Source organism: Staurois parvus, unplaced genomic scaffold, assembly GCF_062004578.1.
Source record: "Staurois parvus isolate SC_StPar_1 unplaced genomic scaffold, SC_StPar_1.0 ptg000608l, whole genome shotgun sequence".
NCBI lineage: Eukaryota > Metazoa > Chordata > Amphibia > Anura > Ranidae > Staurois > Staurois parvus.
Genome location: NW_028318404.1, coordinates 2,240,852 through 2,254,831, shown reverse-complemented (window position 1 = coordinate 2,254,831; position 13,980 = coordinate 2,240,852). Strand labels below are relative to the sequence as shown.

At 44.4% G+C, this 13,980-nt stretch overlaps 1 protein-coding gene across 1 annotated transcript; it reads left to right on the top strand.

Annotated features, from left to right (window-relative positions):
* Nucleotides 1-284: 284 nt before the first annotated feature.
* On the top strand, nt 285-6,317 carry LOC149449674 (uncharacterized). Its single transcript, XM_089692967.1, has 6 exons — nt 285-381; nt 2,795-3,435; nt 3,700-3,985; nt 4,829-4,999; nt 5,300-5,393; nt 6,049-6,317. The coding sequence occupies exons 1-6, from the start codon at nt 285-287 to the stop codon at nt 6,227-6,229; spliced, it is 1,470 nt and encodes a 489-aa protein (XP_089549093.1). The 3' UTR covers nt 6,230-6,317.
* Nucleotides 6,318-13,980: the final 7,663 nt, after the last annotated feature.

Below are 13,980 nucleotides of genomic sequence, written 5' to 3'. Positions count from 1 at the left end.
TGTTCAACCTGTAAGCTCCGCCCCCTCCAGCTTGGGGGGCAAGGGGGAATCTATACTGCCTCTAAGCCACGCCCACCTTCCCATGGTGATCACCTCTAAGCCACGCCCACTTTCCCCACTGTGATCACCTCTAAGCCACGCCCACGTTTCCATGGTGATCACCTCTGTGCCACGCCCACTTTGATCACCTCCAAGCCACGCCCACTTCCCCAGAGCTTCAGATAACACGAGGAGGTTGATTGGAGTGGACGTGTTTTATCTTTGTCTCAGTCGGAGAAACAAGAATGAGAACATTCAGAATAATTACCATCGCATTGGCTTTGCCAATTGCACTCATCATCGGACTTCCACTGATTGCGAAACATGCGACGGTATCAGCAGGTAATATTATCACTTCCGGTTCTATTTGTAGTATTCCACATTCTACACACTGGGCTCCATTCACATCACTGTAATGCAAGGATCTGGGCTTTAGCCATGTCATGTGACTGCTTAAGTCTTGCTGCATTCAGGTGAAAAAAGTCACTTTTTTCTTTTTTGTAAACATGAAGCCTGTCCTGGGGTGATATCTATAAGATGTGAAGATTCCAGCTACACAGCTAAATGAAAGATCCTTGTGTTATAGCTTTGTGAAATGAGCCCAATGTCCTGTAGTAGGTGGTATAAGGGAAGAGAGGCCATAGATGTCCATCCTATACACAGTACATGGCTGACATGGCAATTCCAGTGTACAGTACATGGATAGGTTACATCTTGTACTTACTAGTGATGGCAGTGAGGGAATATGGGAGTTTAAACCTGAAAAGAGACTATAGCTTCTCTACTATTAAATAGATTTTGTCACAAAGCAAAACACCTATGTGAGAAGGGAATGATGGAAGTAACTATCTCCTGATTCAGAAATCACATACTTGTTCCAGAGCAGTAACAGTGATTGAGGCGTAGACCCATCGTCCTAGAAATGGCATTCAGCACATGGGTCAGCAAATGGCTGCTAGACATGTAATAAGGAAACCTGAATTTAACCCCTTCGTGCCGGCGCCTCCCGGCCCTTTAACCACTTGAGCTCCAGAGGATTTACCCCCCTTAATGACCAGGCCTCTTTTTGCTACTCGGCGCTGCACTAATTCAACTGATAATTGCGCGGTCATGCAATACAGCACCCAAACGAAATTTACATCCTTTTTTTCACACAAATAGAGCTTTCTTTAGGTGGTATTTCATCATCTGTGCGCTTTTTTTTTTTCACGCTATAAACAAAAAAAGGCCAAAAATTTTGAAGAAAAACAATTTTTTACTTTCAGCTATAAAAAATATATAGCAAACTCAAAGTTGGTTATAAATTTAGGCCAAAATGTGTTCTGCTACATGTTTTTGGTAAAAAAAATCCCAATAAGTGTATATTGATTGCTTTGCGTGGAAGTTATAGCGTCTACAAACTATGGTATAAATACTGCAACTTACGCTATTTTTCTGCTATACAGCGCTGCGCTAGTTTAACGGACAATTGCGCGATCATGCAATACGGTACATAAATGAACTTTACATCCTTTTTTTTCCCCACAAATTGAGATTTCTTTTGGTGGTATTTGATCGCCTGTGCGGTTTTTATTTTTTGCGCTATAAAAAAAAAGGCTGACAATTTTGAGGAAAAAAATACAATATTTTGGACTTTTTGCTATAAAACATGTCCAGTAAAAAAAAAATGCAAAAATCAAATTTAGTCATAAATTTCTGCCAAAATGCATTCTGCGACATGTCTTTGCTAAAAAAAAACCCAATACGTGTAAATTAATTGGTTTACGTGAAAGTTATAGCGTTTACAAATGGCGGGAAAGATACTGGGATTTTTAGGGGTTTTTTAATACTAATAATGGCGGCAATCAGTGAATTATGGCAGCAATCAGTGACTTATGGCAGCGACCAGCGACTTATGGCGGGACTGCGGCGGACATTCTGACATTGGGGGGTACTGACTTGGGGTCACTGACATCCCCAAAAACACTAATACAGTGATAAGTGCAAAAAGAAAACCACTGACACTGTGCTAATGGCACTGGGGAGGAAGGGGTTAACTTTATTTTGCAGGGAAGGGTTATCTGAGTGAGGGGGAGTGTTTTACTAGGGGGCGGGGGGGGGGGTGTGCTGCACGGGACACCGCTGATCTAGAGAGAGAAACTCTTCTGTCTCGATTAGCTCTTCCTCAAGCTGACAAGGAAGTGACAGACAGCACAGCTACTGCAGCTGTGCTCTCTGTCACTGTTTACCGCCGATCGCCGGGAAACAGCTGCGACCCGGCGACTGACATCCGCCTCGTGTGCGCCCCCTGTTTGCAAAACACACGTTTTAAAACGTGGTTTTGCCTGCCAGTACCGCCCTGCCGCCGTATTTCTACAGTGGCAGGGCAGCAAGTGGTTAAGGGTCTCAGAAGCTGGGAGGCGGGGCGGGATTTAGGGTCATGTGACCACTGTGATACGCTGTCACAGCGGTCACATGATTGGGAAAGCTCCCAAACGAAAGAGGAGATCAGGACCTTTCCGTGAGTACCGGACATGTGTGCTGGGAGCGTGCAAGGTGCGCACTCTCAGCACATATATTCTTTTTTAATAGAATGCAAATGTGTGGCCGATCGGCGTCTAGGCCCAGACGCCAGGAGGCCGCACATTTGCATTCGGCCGGCGTGAAGAGGTTAATATAATGCATAAGACTGTGCTTATAATTCTTAGATAATATGACCCAGAACTAAAACTGAGAAATGAATATTTCTATTTCTATTTTTTTTTTCTCTGATTAGCACCTGCTGTTTCCAAGCGCACTGGTTATGAATACAAGACGGATGGGCAATATGTACCTGCTGGGTCCAAGCCCTTAGGTGCTGAGTTCCGTGAGGATGTAGTATATGCACCTTTGCTTACTAGGCTAACAGGTAACAATAACAAGGCTGATGAGTTGTACAAGCTCGAAGGTGAGGAACACAAAGCAGAAGTGGAATCCAAGCTCACAGCTAAAGATGCCAAGGAATATGAGACAAATTTATCTGCGGAGTCCAAGCTCACAGATGAGAAGCACATAGTGGACGTGCTTTATGCACCTGAAGAGTCCAAGCTTACAGATGAGGCGCATAAAGCGGATGTGCTATATGGACCTGCAGATTCTGAGCTTGCCGGAGAGGAGCACATCGTGAGTGCACCATATGAAGCTGTGGAGTCCAAGCTCGCAGGTGAAGAGAACAAAGCGGATGTGCTATATGGACCTACAGAGTCTGAGCTTGCAGGTGAGGAGCACAATGTGAGTGCACCATATGAACCTGTGGAGTCCAAGCTCGCAGATGAGAAGCACATAGTGGACGTGCTTTATGCACCTGAAGAGTCCAAGCTTGCAGATGAGGCGCACAAAGCGGAAGTGCTATATGCACCTGCAGATTCTGAGCTCGCCGTTGAGGAGCACAACGTGAGTGCACCATATGAACCTGCAGAGTCCAAGCTTGCAAGTGAGAAGCACAAAGTGGATGTGCTATATGGACCTGCAGATTCTGAGCTTGCCGGAGAGGAGCACAACATGAGTGCACCATATGAAGCTGTGGAGTCCAAGCTCGCAGGTGAAGAGAACAAAGCGGATGTGCTATATGGACCTACAGAGTCTGAGCTTGCAGGTGAGGAGCACAACATGAACGCTTCCTATGAACCTGCAGAGTCCAAGCTCACAGGTGAGGAGCACAAAGTGGATGCGCCATATGAGCCTGCAGAGTCTGAGTACACAGGTGGATTGCGAAGGATCGCAGACGAGACTGATGTACCTGCAGAATCGACACTCTCAGCTGAAGATAACAAGGCAAATCAACCGGATGTACCTCCAGAGACCAAGCACAAAGATGAAGATAAGAATGAGAATGACGTGAACAGTAAGGCTGAGTCTCATCTTCCAGATCACACAGGTGATAAGGATATGCATGGTACATCTCAGCCCCCAGAAACCCAAGAAACAGGTAAGAAAAGTCAAATCTTTAATTGATAGTTTGAACTTTGGTTGATTTTTGCTGAAATTGCCAAAATTCAAGCCGCAGGTGGCTCTACAAGAATCACTCGTCCGTACATAATTCTTTTTAAAATTCGACTGAGCCAAGAGGTAAATTATTGGGCGAACAGTGAGTGCATCCTATCAAATGTAATCATTGTTTGGCAGCACCAACAGCCGTGACTGCCTGAATATATACCTTTAGCTACGCTGCTGTTGGGGCAGATGTACACATTGGGCAGGAGAAACTGTATGAGGGGGTTGAAACCTTGTTTGACTCTGTGGGAATTGAATTCCCTACACATCCCATCCTATCTAAAAAACCCCAGGTGGTTAGGCCAACATGGCAGCGGGACGCGGAGTCCCCTCCCTCCTTATGCTCGCCTGCACTGTGTTGTACACTGACCAGCTGCCGAGTCCGTACTTTTACAGATGCTTGCCCAGACTTCTACTTTTTGGTGATGCTAGGGAAATTTTTGCTCTAACACTGCCCTACACCCCACTGGTGCAATCCCTGCATATATATTTTATGAATGTTCTAAGTCAAAGTCAAATTTGGGGTTCAACAATAGAATGTTATTTTACCACAGCTACCAATCAGAACTGTCTGGCTTCTACTTCCCAAGGCAGGCTGGAATTTGATTGGCCACTGCGGGGAAATATTAGCAGTTTACATGCTGACAATAATTATCCAGAAAACCCTACGGATTTATATACTCTATTCATATTTTTAATGTGTAAACAACATTCATGCTTGTGATTTCGTATCCACTTAGATAATTTAACCCAAAAATGTTCTTTTCTGTGATTATAGGACTAGATAATGACTATATTGCGGCGTTGGGAACAGACTACCAGTATATTCCAGCCCTGGATGAAGACAATGAATACGGAGACATTTTTCAGGGTAGTCAAAGGATGCTAGATCAACCTGAAGACCAAGATTCAGAAGACAACCGGGCTTGGTTTCGACTCCAAGTACAAAGTAAGTGAAGTGTTCTTAAATAATATACTTAATGCAGCTAGTGTATTATTAATGGTTATTTAAAGCACAGCTCCATCCAAAACCTTCTTCTTTTTTAGAGTTTATATGACATGGGGAAATGTTGGGAAGAATTCTTCTTACTTCCTCCACAAGTGGGGAGACATAAATTAGTTCCAACTTTCCCCACCTAGAGTTCCACATTATTAATTTTACCTAGCTATGTTATAATCCATATACATTCAGAAATGCTTACATGTGTTCTTATCAGTGAAAATAACTTCTTCCTTTCTTCTTTTGTAGAAATCCCTATTTGGCTCCTGGCTATCATCATGGTAGTAATAGGTGTGATTATTTTCACATTGATCATCCTCTTCATCTGCGTAGCAATAGCTCAGTAAGTATCAACGATCTACATAATTTAAGCCATTGTGGTTTTGGCCATCATATTACACATAAACAGCAAAGCCTGGAGCAGTGCAGCAGCTGTGATAGCACATAGGCCCCTGATCCAGTACTTCCAGGCATGTGCCAATGACAACCTGTGCTATGACATGGGCCACTGATCCAGTACTTCCAGGCATGTGCCAGTGAAAACCTGTGCTATGACATGGGCCACTGATCCAGTACTTCCAGGCATGTGCCAGTGACAACCTGTGCTATGACATGGGCCACTGCTCCAGTACTTCCAGGCATGTGCCAGTGACAACCTGTGCTATGACATGGGCCACTGCTCCAGTACTTCCAGGCATGTACCAGTGAAAACCTGTGCTATGACCTGGGCCACTGAACAGTACTTCTAGGCCTCTGCTGGTGATAGTCTCGTCCCACTTATGCCCCAGTAATTCTAGGTCTGTGCCAGTGACAACCTGTCATACCACATAGATCTCTAATCCAGTACTTTCAGGCCTGTTTTGGTGACAACCTGTGATACCATATGGGCCTCTGATATAGTGATTCCAGGCTTATTCTGCTGTTTATCTGTATTTTTCTCACTGTATTTGTTGCCTGCATTTTGTATTATTCAGTAACACATTTTCTTCTTTTTGCAGCTGGCCACAAAAAGGAAGATTAGGTCAGTTAGAGTCAGTGACAAACTTTGTTGTTGTGTCAAACAATCAACTGACCAGGGACAAGAAGCTTCATTACAAACCAACACAAGAGGCGATGGAAGAAATTCTCGATGAAGTGATAGTGGATATGGAAAGAAGAGGGAGATATCCCCCCCAGTAGAATACACCAATTGGTGCTGCCAGCTATAGCCTGCAGCGCTGATCAACTGGGAAAAACCCGGCGGGGTGGTTGTACAGAAGGATTTTCGAAACGTATGGTGAAGTCTCTCAAATTCTTACTGGATGTGCCCACTCCTGAAGAACAGCAATCCGCTGCCATTACCACCAGGCTTACAGACACCATCATAGTTATATTATTGAAGCAGTGCGAGACTCCTTAAAGTGGTATGGAACCTGGAAAACAAAATGCCAACAGGCATTGGTCTCTTCTGTCATAAGTGATTCTCTGCCTGTCAGCACTAATGTAATGTGATCTCATCACAGTCCAACTACAGCCAAAAATTGGAAGACGGAAGAAGACCAGAAGAAGATATCAGCAGCTGGCAGGCAACAGCCTGCTGCCTCATCAAATGCATTTAGTAGGCTAAAGCCGGGCAGGAACCGGCTGACTTTTGGTATGTCGAATGGTCATACTGGAAAACCAGCATTCAATCAGTGCTTGCTGCCAATGGCTGCAAACGCTGATCAGTGTATTAGGGTAGGGGGGCAAGGGAGTCCCCCTGTCAGAATACAGAGACACAGCAGATGATGTGATGATGTAGACGAAAAATGAATAATCTGGTTCCCCCATACACACATTCAAGGTGGATATGAGAATCCATCCCGCTGTGATATTATATTCTAACTAGGGATGCGCCAATACCCTTTTTTGATCTGTGAGTGCGGGTACCGACACTTTTGGTCAAGTACTCGCTGCTACCGAGTACCGATACTTTGCGGTGCGATTTGCGTCAATACAAAATGTATGGACACAAATAGCACCGCAAAGAATAGCATGAGATTTGAAGAGGAATGCGATTCCTCTCCAAATCGCTTGCTGTTTCCTCACTGCTCCTGTGTAAACCCAAGATTGTCATAGCCCTGAGTTCACACAGGTGCGGTGCGGGACACCTCCCTGCATTGATCCCAGAGAGAGAGAGGGAGAAAAGGAGAGGAGAGGGAAGAGAGGAGAAAGGGGAGAGGGGAGAGGGAGAAGGAGAGGGAGAAAGAAAGAGAGGAGAAGGAGAGAGAGGGAGAAAAGGAGGATAGGAAAAAAAGAGGAGAAAGAGAGGAAAAAAAGAGGAGAAAGAGAGGAAAAAAGAGAAAGAGAGGGAAAAGAGAAAAAGAGGAGAAAGAGAGGGAAAAGAGAAAAAGAGGAGAAAGAGAGGGAAAGAGAAAAAGAGGAGAAAGGGAGAGAAAAGAGAAAAGGAGGAGAAAGGGAGAGGAGAGGGAGAAAGAGAGGAGAGGGAGAAGGAGAGGAGAGGGAGAAAGAGAGAGGAAAGGAGAGGAGAGGAGAGGGAGAGGGAGAAAGAGAGGAGGAGAGAGAGGAGAGGGAGAAAGAGAGAGAAGAGGGAGAAAGAGAGAGGAGAGGGAGAAAGAGAGAGGAGAGGGAGAAAGAGAGAGGAGAGGGAGAAAGAGAGAGGAGAGAAAGAGAGAGGAGAGAAAGAGAGAGGAGAGAAAGAGAGAGGAGAGGGAGAGAGAGGAGAGGGAGAGAGAGGAGAGGGAGAGAGAGAGGAGAGGGAGAAAGAAGGGAGAGAGGAGAGGGAGAGAGAGGAGAGGGAGAGAGAGAGGAGAGGGAGAGAGAGAGAGGAGAGGGAGAAAGAGAGAGGGGGGAGAGGGAGAAAGAGAGAGGGGGGAGAGGGAGAGGAGAGGGAGAGAGAGAGGAGAGGGAGAAAGAGAGAGAGAGAGAGAGGAGAGGGAGAAGGAGAGAGAGAGAGAGGAGAGGGAGAAGGGGAGGAGAGGGAGAAAGGGGAGAGGAGGAGAGGAGAGGGAGAAAGGGAGAGGAGGAGAGGAGAGGGAGAAAGAGAGAGAGGAGAGGGAGAAAGAGAGAGAGGAGGAGAGGGAGAAGGAGAGGAGAGGGAGAAGGGGAGGAGAGGGAGAAAGGGAGAGGAGGAGAGGGAGAAAGGGAGAGGAGGAGAGGGAGAAAGGGGGAGGAGAGGAGAGGGAGAAAGGGAGAGGAGGAGAGGAGAGGGAGAAAGGGAGAGGAGAGGGAGAAAGGGAGAGGAGGAGAGGAGAGGGAGAAAGAGAGAGAGGAGAGGAGAAAGAGAGAGAGGAGGAGAGGGAGAAGGAGAGGAGAGGGAGAAGGGGAGGGAGGGAGAAGGGAGAGGAGGAGAGGGAGAAAGGGAAAGGAGGAGAGGGAGAAAGGGAGGAGGAGAGGAGAGGGAGAAAGGGAGAGGAGGAGAGGAGAGGGAGAAGGAGAGGAGGAGAGGAGAGGGAGAAAGGGAGAGGAGAGGGAGAAAGGGAGAGGAGAGGGAGAAAGGAGAGGAGAGGGAGAAGAGAGAGAGGAGAGGAGAAAGAGGAGGGGAGAGAGGAGAGGGAGAAAGGGAGAGGAAAGAGGGAGAGGGAGAAGAGAGAGAGAGAGGAAAGAGGAGAGGGAGAAAGAGGGAGAAAGAGAGGAGAAAGAGGAGAAAGAGGAGAAAGAGAGGAGGAAAGAGGGAGAAGAGAGGGGAGGGGGAGAGAGAGGGGAGGGAGAAAGAGAGGGGGGAGGGAGAAAGGAGAGGAAGAGAGGGGGAGGGGGAGAGAGAGGGGAGGAGAGAGAGAGGGGGAAGAGAGAGAAGAGGGGAGGGAGAAAGAGAGGAGAGGAGAGAAAGAGCTTCTCTATGTCCCTCTTCTCTACTCTTATCTTCTTCTCCTCCCTCTCTTCTTCCCTCCTCTTCCACCCTCTCCTCTCCCCTCACCTCACTCTTCCCCCATCTTCTACTCTCTCTTTTTTCTTCTTCTTCCCCTCTCTCTCTTCCTATCACTTCACCTCATCTCTCCTTCCTTCTTCTTCACCCTCATCTTCTTCACCCTCATCTTCTTCTTCTTCTCCCCTCATCTTCTTCCTTCCTCTTCTCCCTCATCTTCCTCTTCTTCTTCACCCTCATCTTCTTCTTCTTCACCCTCATCTTCTTCTTCTTCTTCACCCTCATCTTCTTCTTCTTCTTCACCCTCATCTTCTTCTTCTACTTCACCCTCATCTTCTTCTTCTACTTCACCCTCATCTTCTTCTTCTACTTCTCCCTCATCTTCTTCTTCTTCTTCTCCCTCATCTTCTTCTTCTTCTTCTCCCTCATCTTCTTCTTCACCCTCATCTTCTTCTTCTTCACCCTCATCTTCTTCTTCTTCTTCACCCTCATCTTCTTCTTCTTCTTCACCCTCATCTTCTTCTTCTTCTTCACCCTCATCTTCTTCTTCTTCCTCATCTTCTTCTTCTTCTTCTTCTTCTTCACCCTCATCTTCTTCTTCTTCTTCTTCACCCTCATCTCCTTCTCCTTCTTCACCCTCATCTTCTTCTTCACCCTCATCCTCTTCTTCTTCTTCTTCACCCTCATCTTCTTCTTCTTCACCCTCATCCCCTTCTTCTTCCTCACCCTCATCTTCTTCTTCTTCTCCCTCATCTTCTTCTTCCTCACCCTCATCTTCTTCTTCCTCACCCTCATCTTCTTCTTCTTCCTCACCCTCATCTTCTTCTTCTTCATCCTCATCCTCATCTTCTTCATCCTCATCCTCATCTTCTTCTTCATCCTCATCTTCTTCATCCTCATCTTCTTCTTCATCCTCATCTTCTTCATCCTCATCCTCATCTTCTTCTTCTTCCTCACCCTCATCTTCTTCTTCTTCTTCTTTTTCCTCACCCTCATCTTCTTCTTCTTCTTTTTCCTCACCCTCATCTTCTTCTTCTCCTTCTTCCTCACCCTCATCTTCTTCTTCTCCTTCATCCTCATCTTCTTCTTCTTCTTCATCCTCTTCTTCTTCATCTTCTTCTTCATCCTCTTCCTCTTCTTCTTTTTCTTCTTTTTGTCTTCCTCTTGCAGGTCACTGCTCATGCGCAGTTGCCCACTAATTGCCGCGAAAATCGGCCGATCGGCAAAATCGGCCGATTTTTTTCCAACTTTACCGAAAAAAAACCCCAAAATCCCGAAAAACGGCCGAACAAATAGCCCACTAACGATCCGAAAATCGGCCGATTTTATTTTCGGCCGAAAAATCGGCCGATTTTCGACCAATCTATGGCCTGCATTAGGCACCCAATGAAATTAGGGGGTTATGAATCATTCTGAGCAGCTAAATGAGATATTTATCAATACATTTGCAGTCTTAAAATCAATCTGTCTCTTTGCTCCTGTTTAGCATTGCCTTGTGACAGATATGATACATGTCCCCGATATCTGCGATATACAGTTGTGTTCAGTCAGATATCACTAACCTGATCAATCACTGTTTTTGGTAGAAATGATATTTCTACATGGCAAATAATTTACTAGCAGGTGTAGTAGAGTAATAGAAATCCAACAGACCCAACAGTCATGACATGCATGCTGCTGATTCTGTGTAATTGAATCACGAATTGAAAGGGGCATGTTCAAAATAATAGCAGTGTGGAGTTCTATTAGTGAGGTCATTCATTCTTTGAAAAACAGGTGGCAATTATTGCCCTTATTTAACCACTTGCCTACAGGGCACTTATACCCCCTTCCTGCCCAGGCCAATTTCTAGCTTTCAGCGCTGTCGCACTTTGAATGACAATTGCGCGGTCAAACAACACTGTACCCATATGAAATTTTTTTTAAAAATTTGTGACAGAGCTTTCTTTTGGTGGTATTTAACCACTTGAGCTCCTGAGGATTTACCCCCCTTAATGACCAGGCCTTTTTTTGCTGTTTGGCGCTGCACTAATTCAAATGATAATTGCGCGGTCATGCAATGCTGTACCCAAACTAAATTTACGTCCTTTTTTCACACAAATAGAGCTTTCTTTTGGTGGTATTTTATCACCTGTGCGCTTTTTATTTTTTGCACTATAAACAAAAAAATCACGAAAATTTTGAAAAAAAAACAATATTTTCTACTTTCAGCTATAAAAAATATATTGTAAACTCAAAGTTAATCATAAATTTAAGCCAAAATGTATTCTGCTACATGTTTTTGGTAAAAAAATTCCAATAAGTGTATATTGATTGCTCTGTGTGAAAGTTATAGCGTCTACAAACTATGATATAGATAATTTGAAATTTACACAGCTTTTACTTACTGACCGCCCATCACATCTCTTGAGGTGCTAAAATACCAGGATAGAACAAACACCCCCAAATGACCCCTTTTCGGAAAGTAGACACCCTAAGCTATCTGCTGAGAGACATATTGGCCCTGATTCACTAAGACGTGAGTCTACTATCGGACTCTGACCATTCAGGCAGACTCAGTTAAATCAATCAAGACCTGTCAGTCTTCTGAGCGGCGTCTAGCAATCTCATTAACCAAGGTCTACTTTGCTATTAGTAAATGTGGAATCGCGGCTGGCATATTTTTAGGTGCAATACTGGATATGTTCGCTAGATGGCGCACAAGCGCGGGCTTTATTAACATTGGCGTTTTTGTGTTAGCAAAAGAGAATCTTTAGAATGTAATAAATAGTACACCTATATTAGAATTGTTTGTTTGTTTTTTTTTTGTTTTTTGCTGTTTCTCCTAAATGATCAGGAAACTAATGCATTTACTAATGAATGTCATACATTCTATTTTCAAATGTTAAACATTTTCACACTTATATCTCAAATAATTTGGTTACTTCTAATATCCCAATATAATTATATATCTTCATTCTCTTTAGTCACGTAACTATTCTATGTTAAAGACAAGTGCAGCGCTATAAATGCATGTGATCAATAATGAACGCATGTAAAAACCAAAAAGTGCAAAGAATTGCAACAATGATGTAAAATGGTAAATGGTGCTAAAATAAGTTCATATAATCATTCCTGAATAATGGAATGTCCTTCGTGTCTGAGTACCAACTCAGAGAGTGCCTATGAATGGCACGTGTGGTCTCTCCGTGACGGACAGTAGTGCATGAACTCGTGAAAGGTAAACCACCCTTGGGACTGGTCTACACTCACCAGAACAAAAGTATTAATGCGCATGGGTTATACACATCACACATCTGGGGGTGCAGCGGTATGCTGGCAGCTATGGGTTAGTCATCCAGCTCCATCCATCCATCAGGTTGGGTGCCCAAATGGTCCTGGGGAGAAATTAGCTCAGCCACAGGAGCCAGAAAGGTGCTTAATAGTGTAGTACACTGTCACAGGGGTGGATGACCTTTCACGAGTTCATGCACTACTGTTCGTGGTTATATTTATATTGTGTAATACCATTTTAGTAGTCTATATCACTTGACCAGCGCTCGCTTTATCATTTTTAAACAATGTAACTATTCTACATTATATCTCAAACTGTGTCTCCCACAGTGGTTTAGTGGTTAGAGCTCAGAACTTACAGCACTTGGGTCATGGGTTCAAATCCCAGTTTGCATGCTTTCCCTGTATGGATGTGTTTCTGCCAACACTTAAAAGACATGCTGTTAGGTTCATTGGACCTAGTTACATGGCTGAGTTTCTGCCCTTAGATTATAAGCTCCTTGACATTTATGAACGTTAAAAAAATGGAGATCAATTTTCTGGGTTGTGTCAGTGCCAGGAATATTGATCAATCAATTATGATTTTGCCTAATGACTAGAAAGTGGATGAATGTTACCTGCGTCCTGTTCTTCTGCCAATTAGGAAATGTGCAAGTTTCATGCTGTGTATATTTCATTGTAACTTTTTTCTCTTCTTTATATCTGTCTCCTTATACAACTTGACCCCCTCCCCCACCCCATCATCACCTGTCCCATATGCAAATCTATGGATCACCGCCCCACTCTTTTTAACTATTTACTGATCAAGTGAATGTGTCTCATTTTCTATCAGCTACAGCTCAGATCTCACATTATTATACGATTGCTGATTGTATATCACCACTAGTCTGATTGAATTCACAATCCCTGGTCAGTCCCGTTCCCTTACCTCTAATAATCTTTAGGACCAGTTCACACTACATGTGTTTCAGTTGCTTTTTCGGCATCACAAACGCACAGAAAGAAGTTGACCACGCTGCATTGTTTATGCACAGAACTGTACTGGAACACATTGAAATGTCCTTGAATGTACTAAAACGCACACGTCCCTAATTAAATTGAATAAAAAGAAAGTAGAAAAAACTAACTGGAAGGGATACAAAAATGCAATGCAACGTGTCCAAAACGCATCCAAAATGTACTGGAACACACTAAACATGCATGCCAAAAGGGCATGCAAAAACGCATCAGGAACACATCTAGACTGTTTCTATAGTGTGAACTGGCCCTTAAGACTTGTTCACACCATTGGTGGTGCAGAAACGCATGCAAGAACACACATTTTCCAGCACAGCAAAGAAATGCAATGCCCTTTGCAGTTGTGCACGGTTAGGTGCAACACACTTTTAAAATAATATGCCTGCAGTATTTTTGCATGTTCCCACACATTAGGCAGGCCATTGAAATTAACGAGCTGAGGAAAAGAAAAAAAAAGTAAACAATGCCCCATTCACACAGGTCCTCTGGCCTGTACAGCATGAATGAGTGGGTTGTTTATGTGGCTAGAGCCACCTGTTACACTATGGGGACACAGCAGCTGTGGGTGGGGCGAAACGTGTTGACGTATTTCCGGCTGGCTGTCCCGGCGTCTGACGTCATTTCTGATGAGTGGAACGCACGCCGAGCGGTGCGTTCCAAGGGGCCATCTTTGCATAGTGGATGAGTCTGCATCTGAGGTCTGTTATCCTGCTGTATACCTGGCTGTGGGGTCTCTATACAGAAATCGTTTTATATGAAAGAAAGATTGTTTTGCTTCAATAAAATGCGGGTTAAT

What these genes read in the sequence shown, in the direction of transcription:
- LOC149449674 (XM_089692967.1), top strand. Translation starts at nt 285, where the DNA reads ATGAGAACATTCAGAATAATTACCATCGCATTGGCTTTGCCAATTGCA. An exon ending in CTGCAGATTCTGAGCTCGCC is followed by an intron (nt 3,436 to 3,699) that starts GTTGAGGAGCAC and finishes GCAGAGTCCAAG; the next exon opens with CTCACAGGTGAGGAGCACAA. An exon ending in ATCTGCGTAGCAATAGCTCA is followed by an intron (nt 5,394 to 6,048) that starts GTAAGTATCAAC and finishes TTCTTTTTGCAG; the next exon opens with CTGGCCACAAAAAGGAAGAT.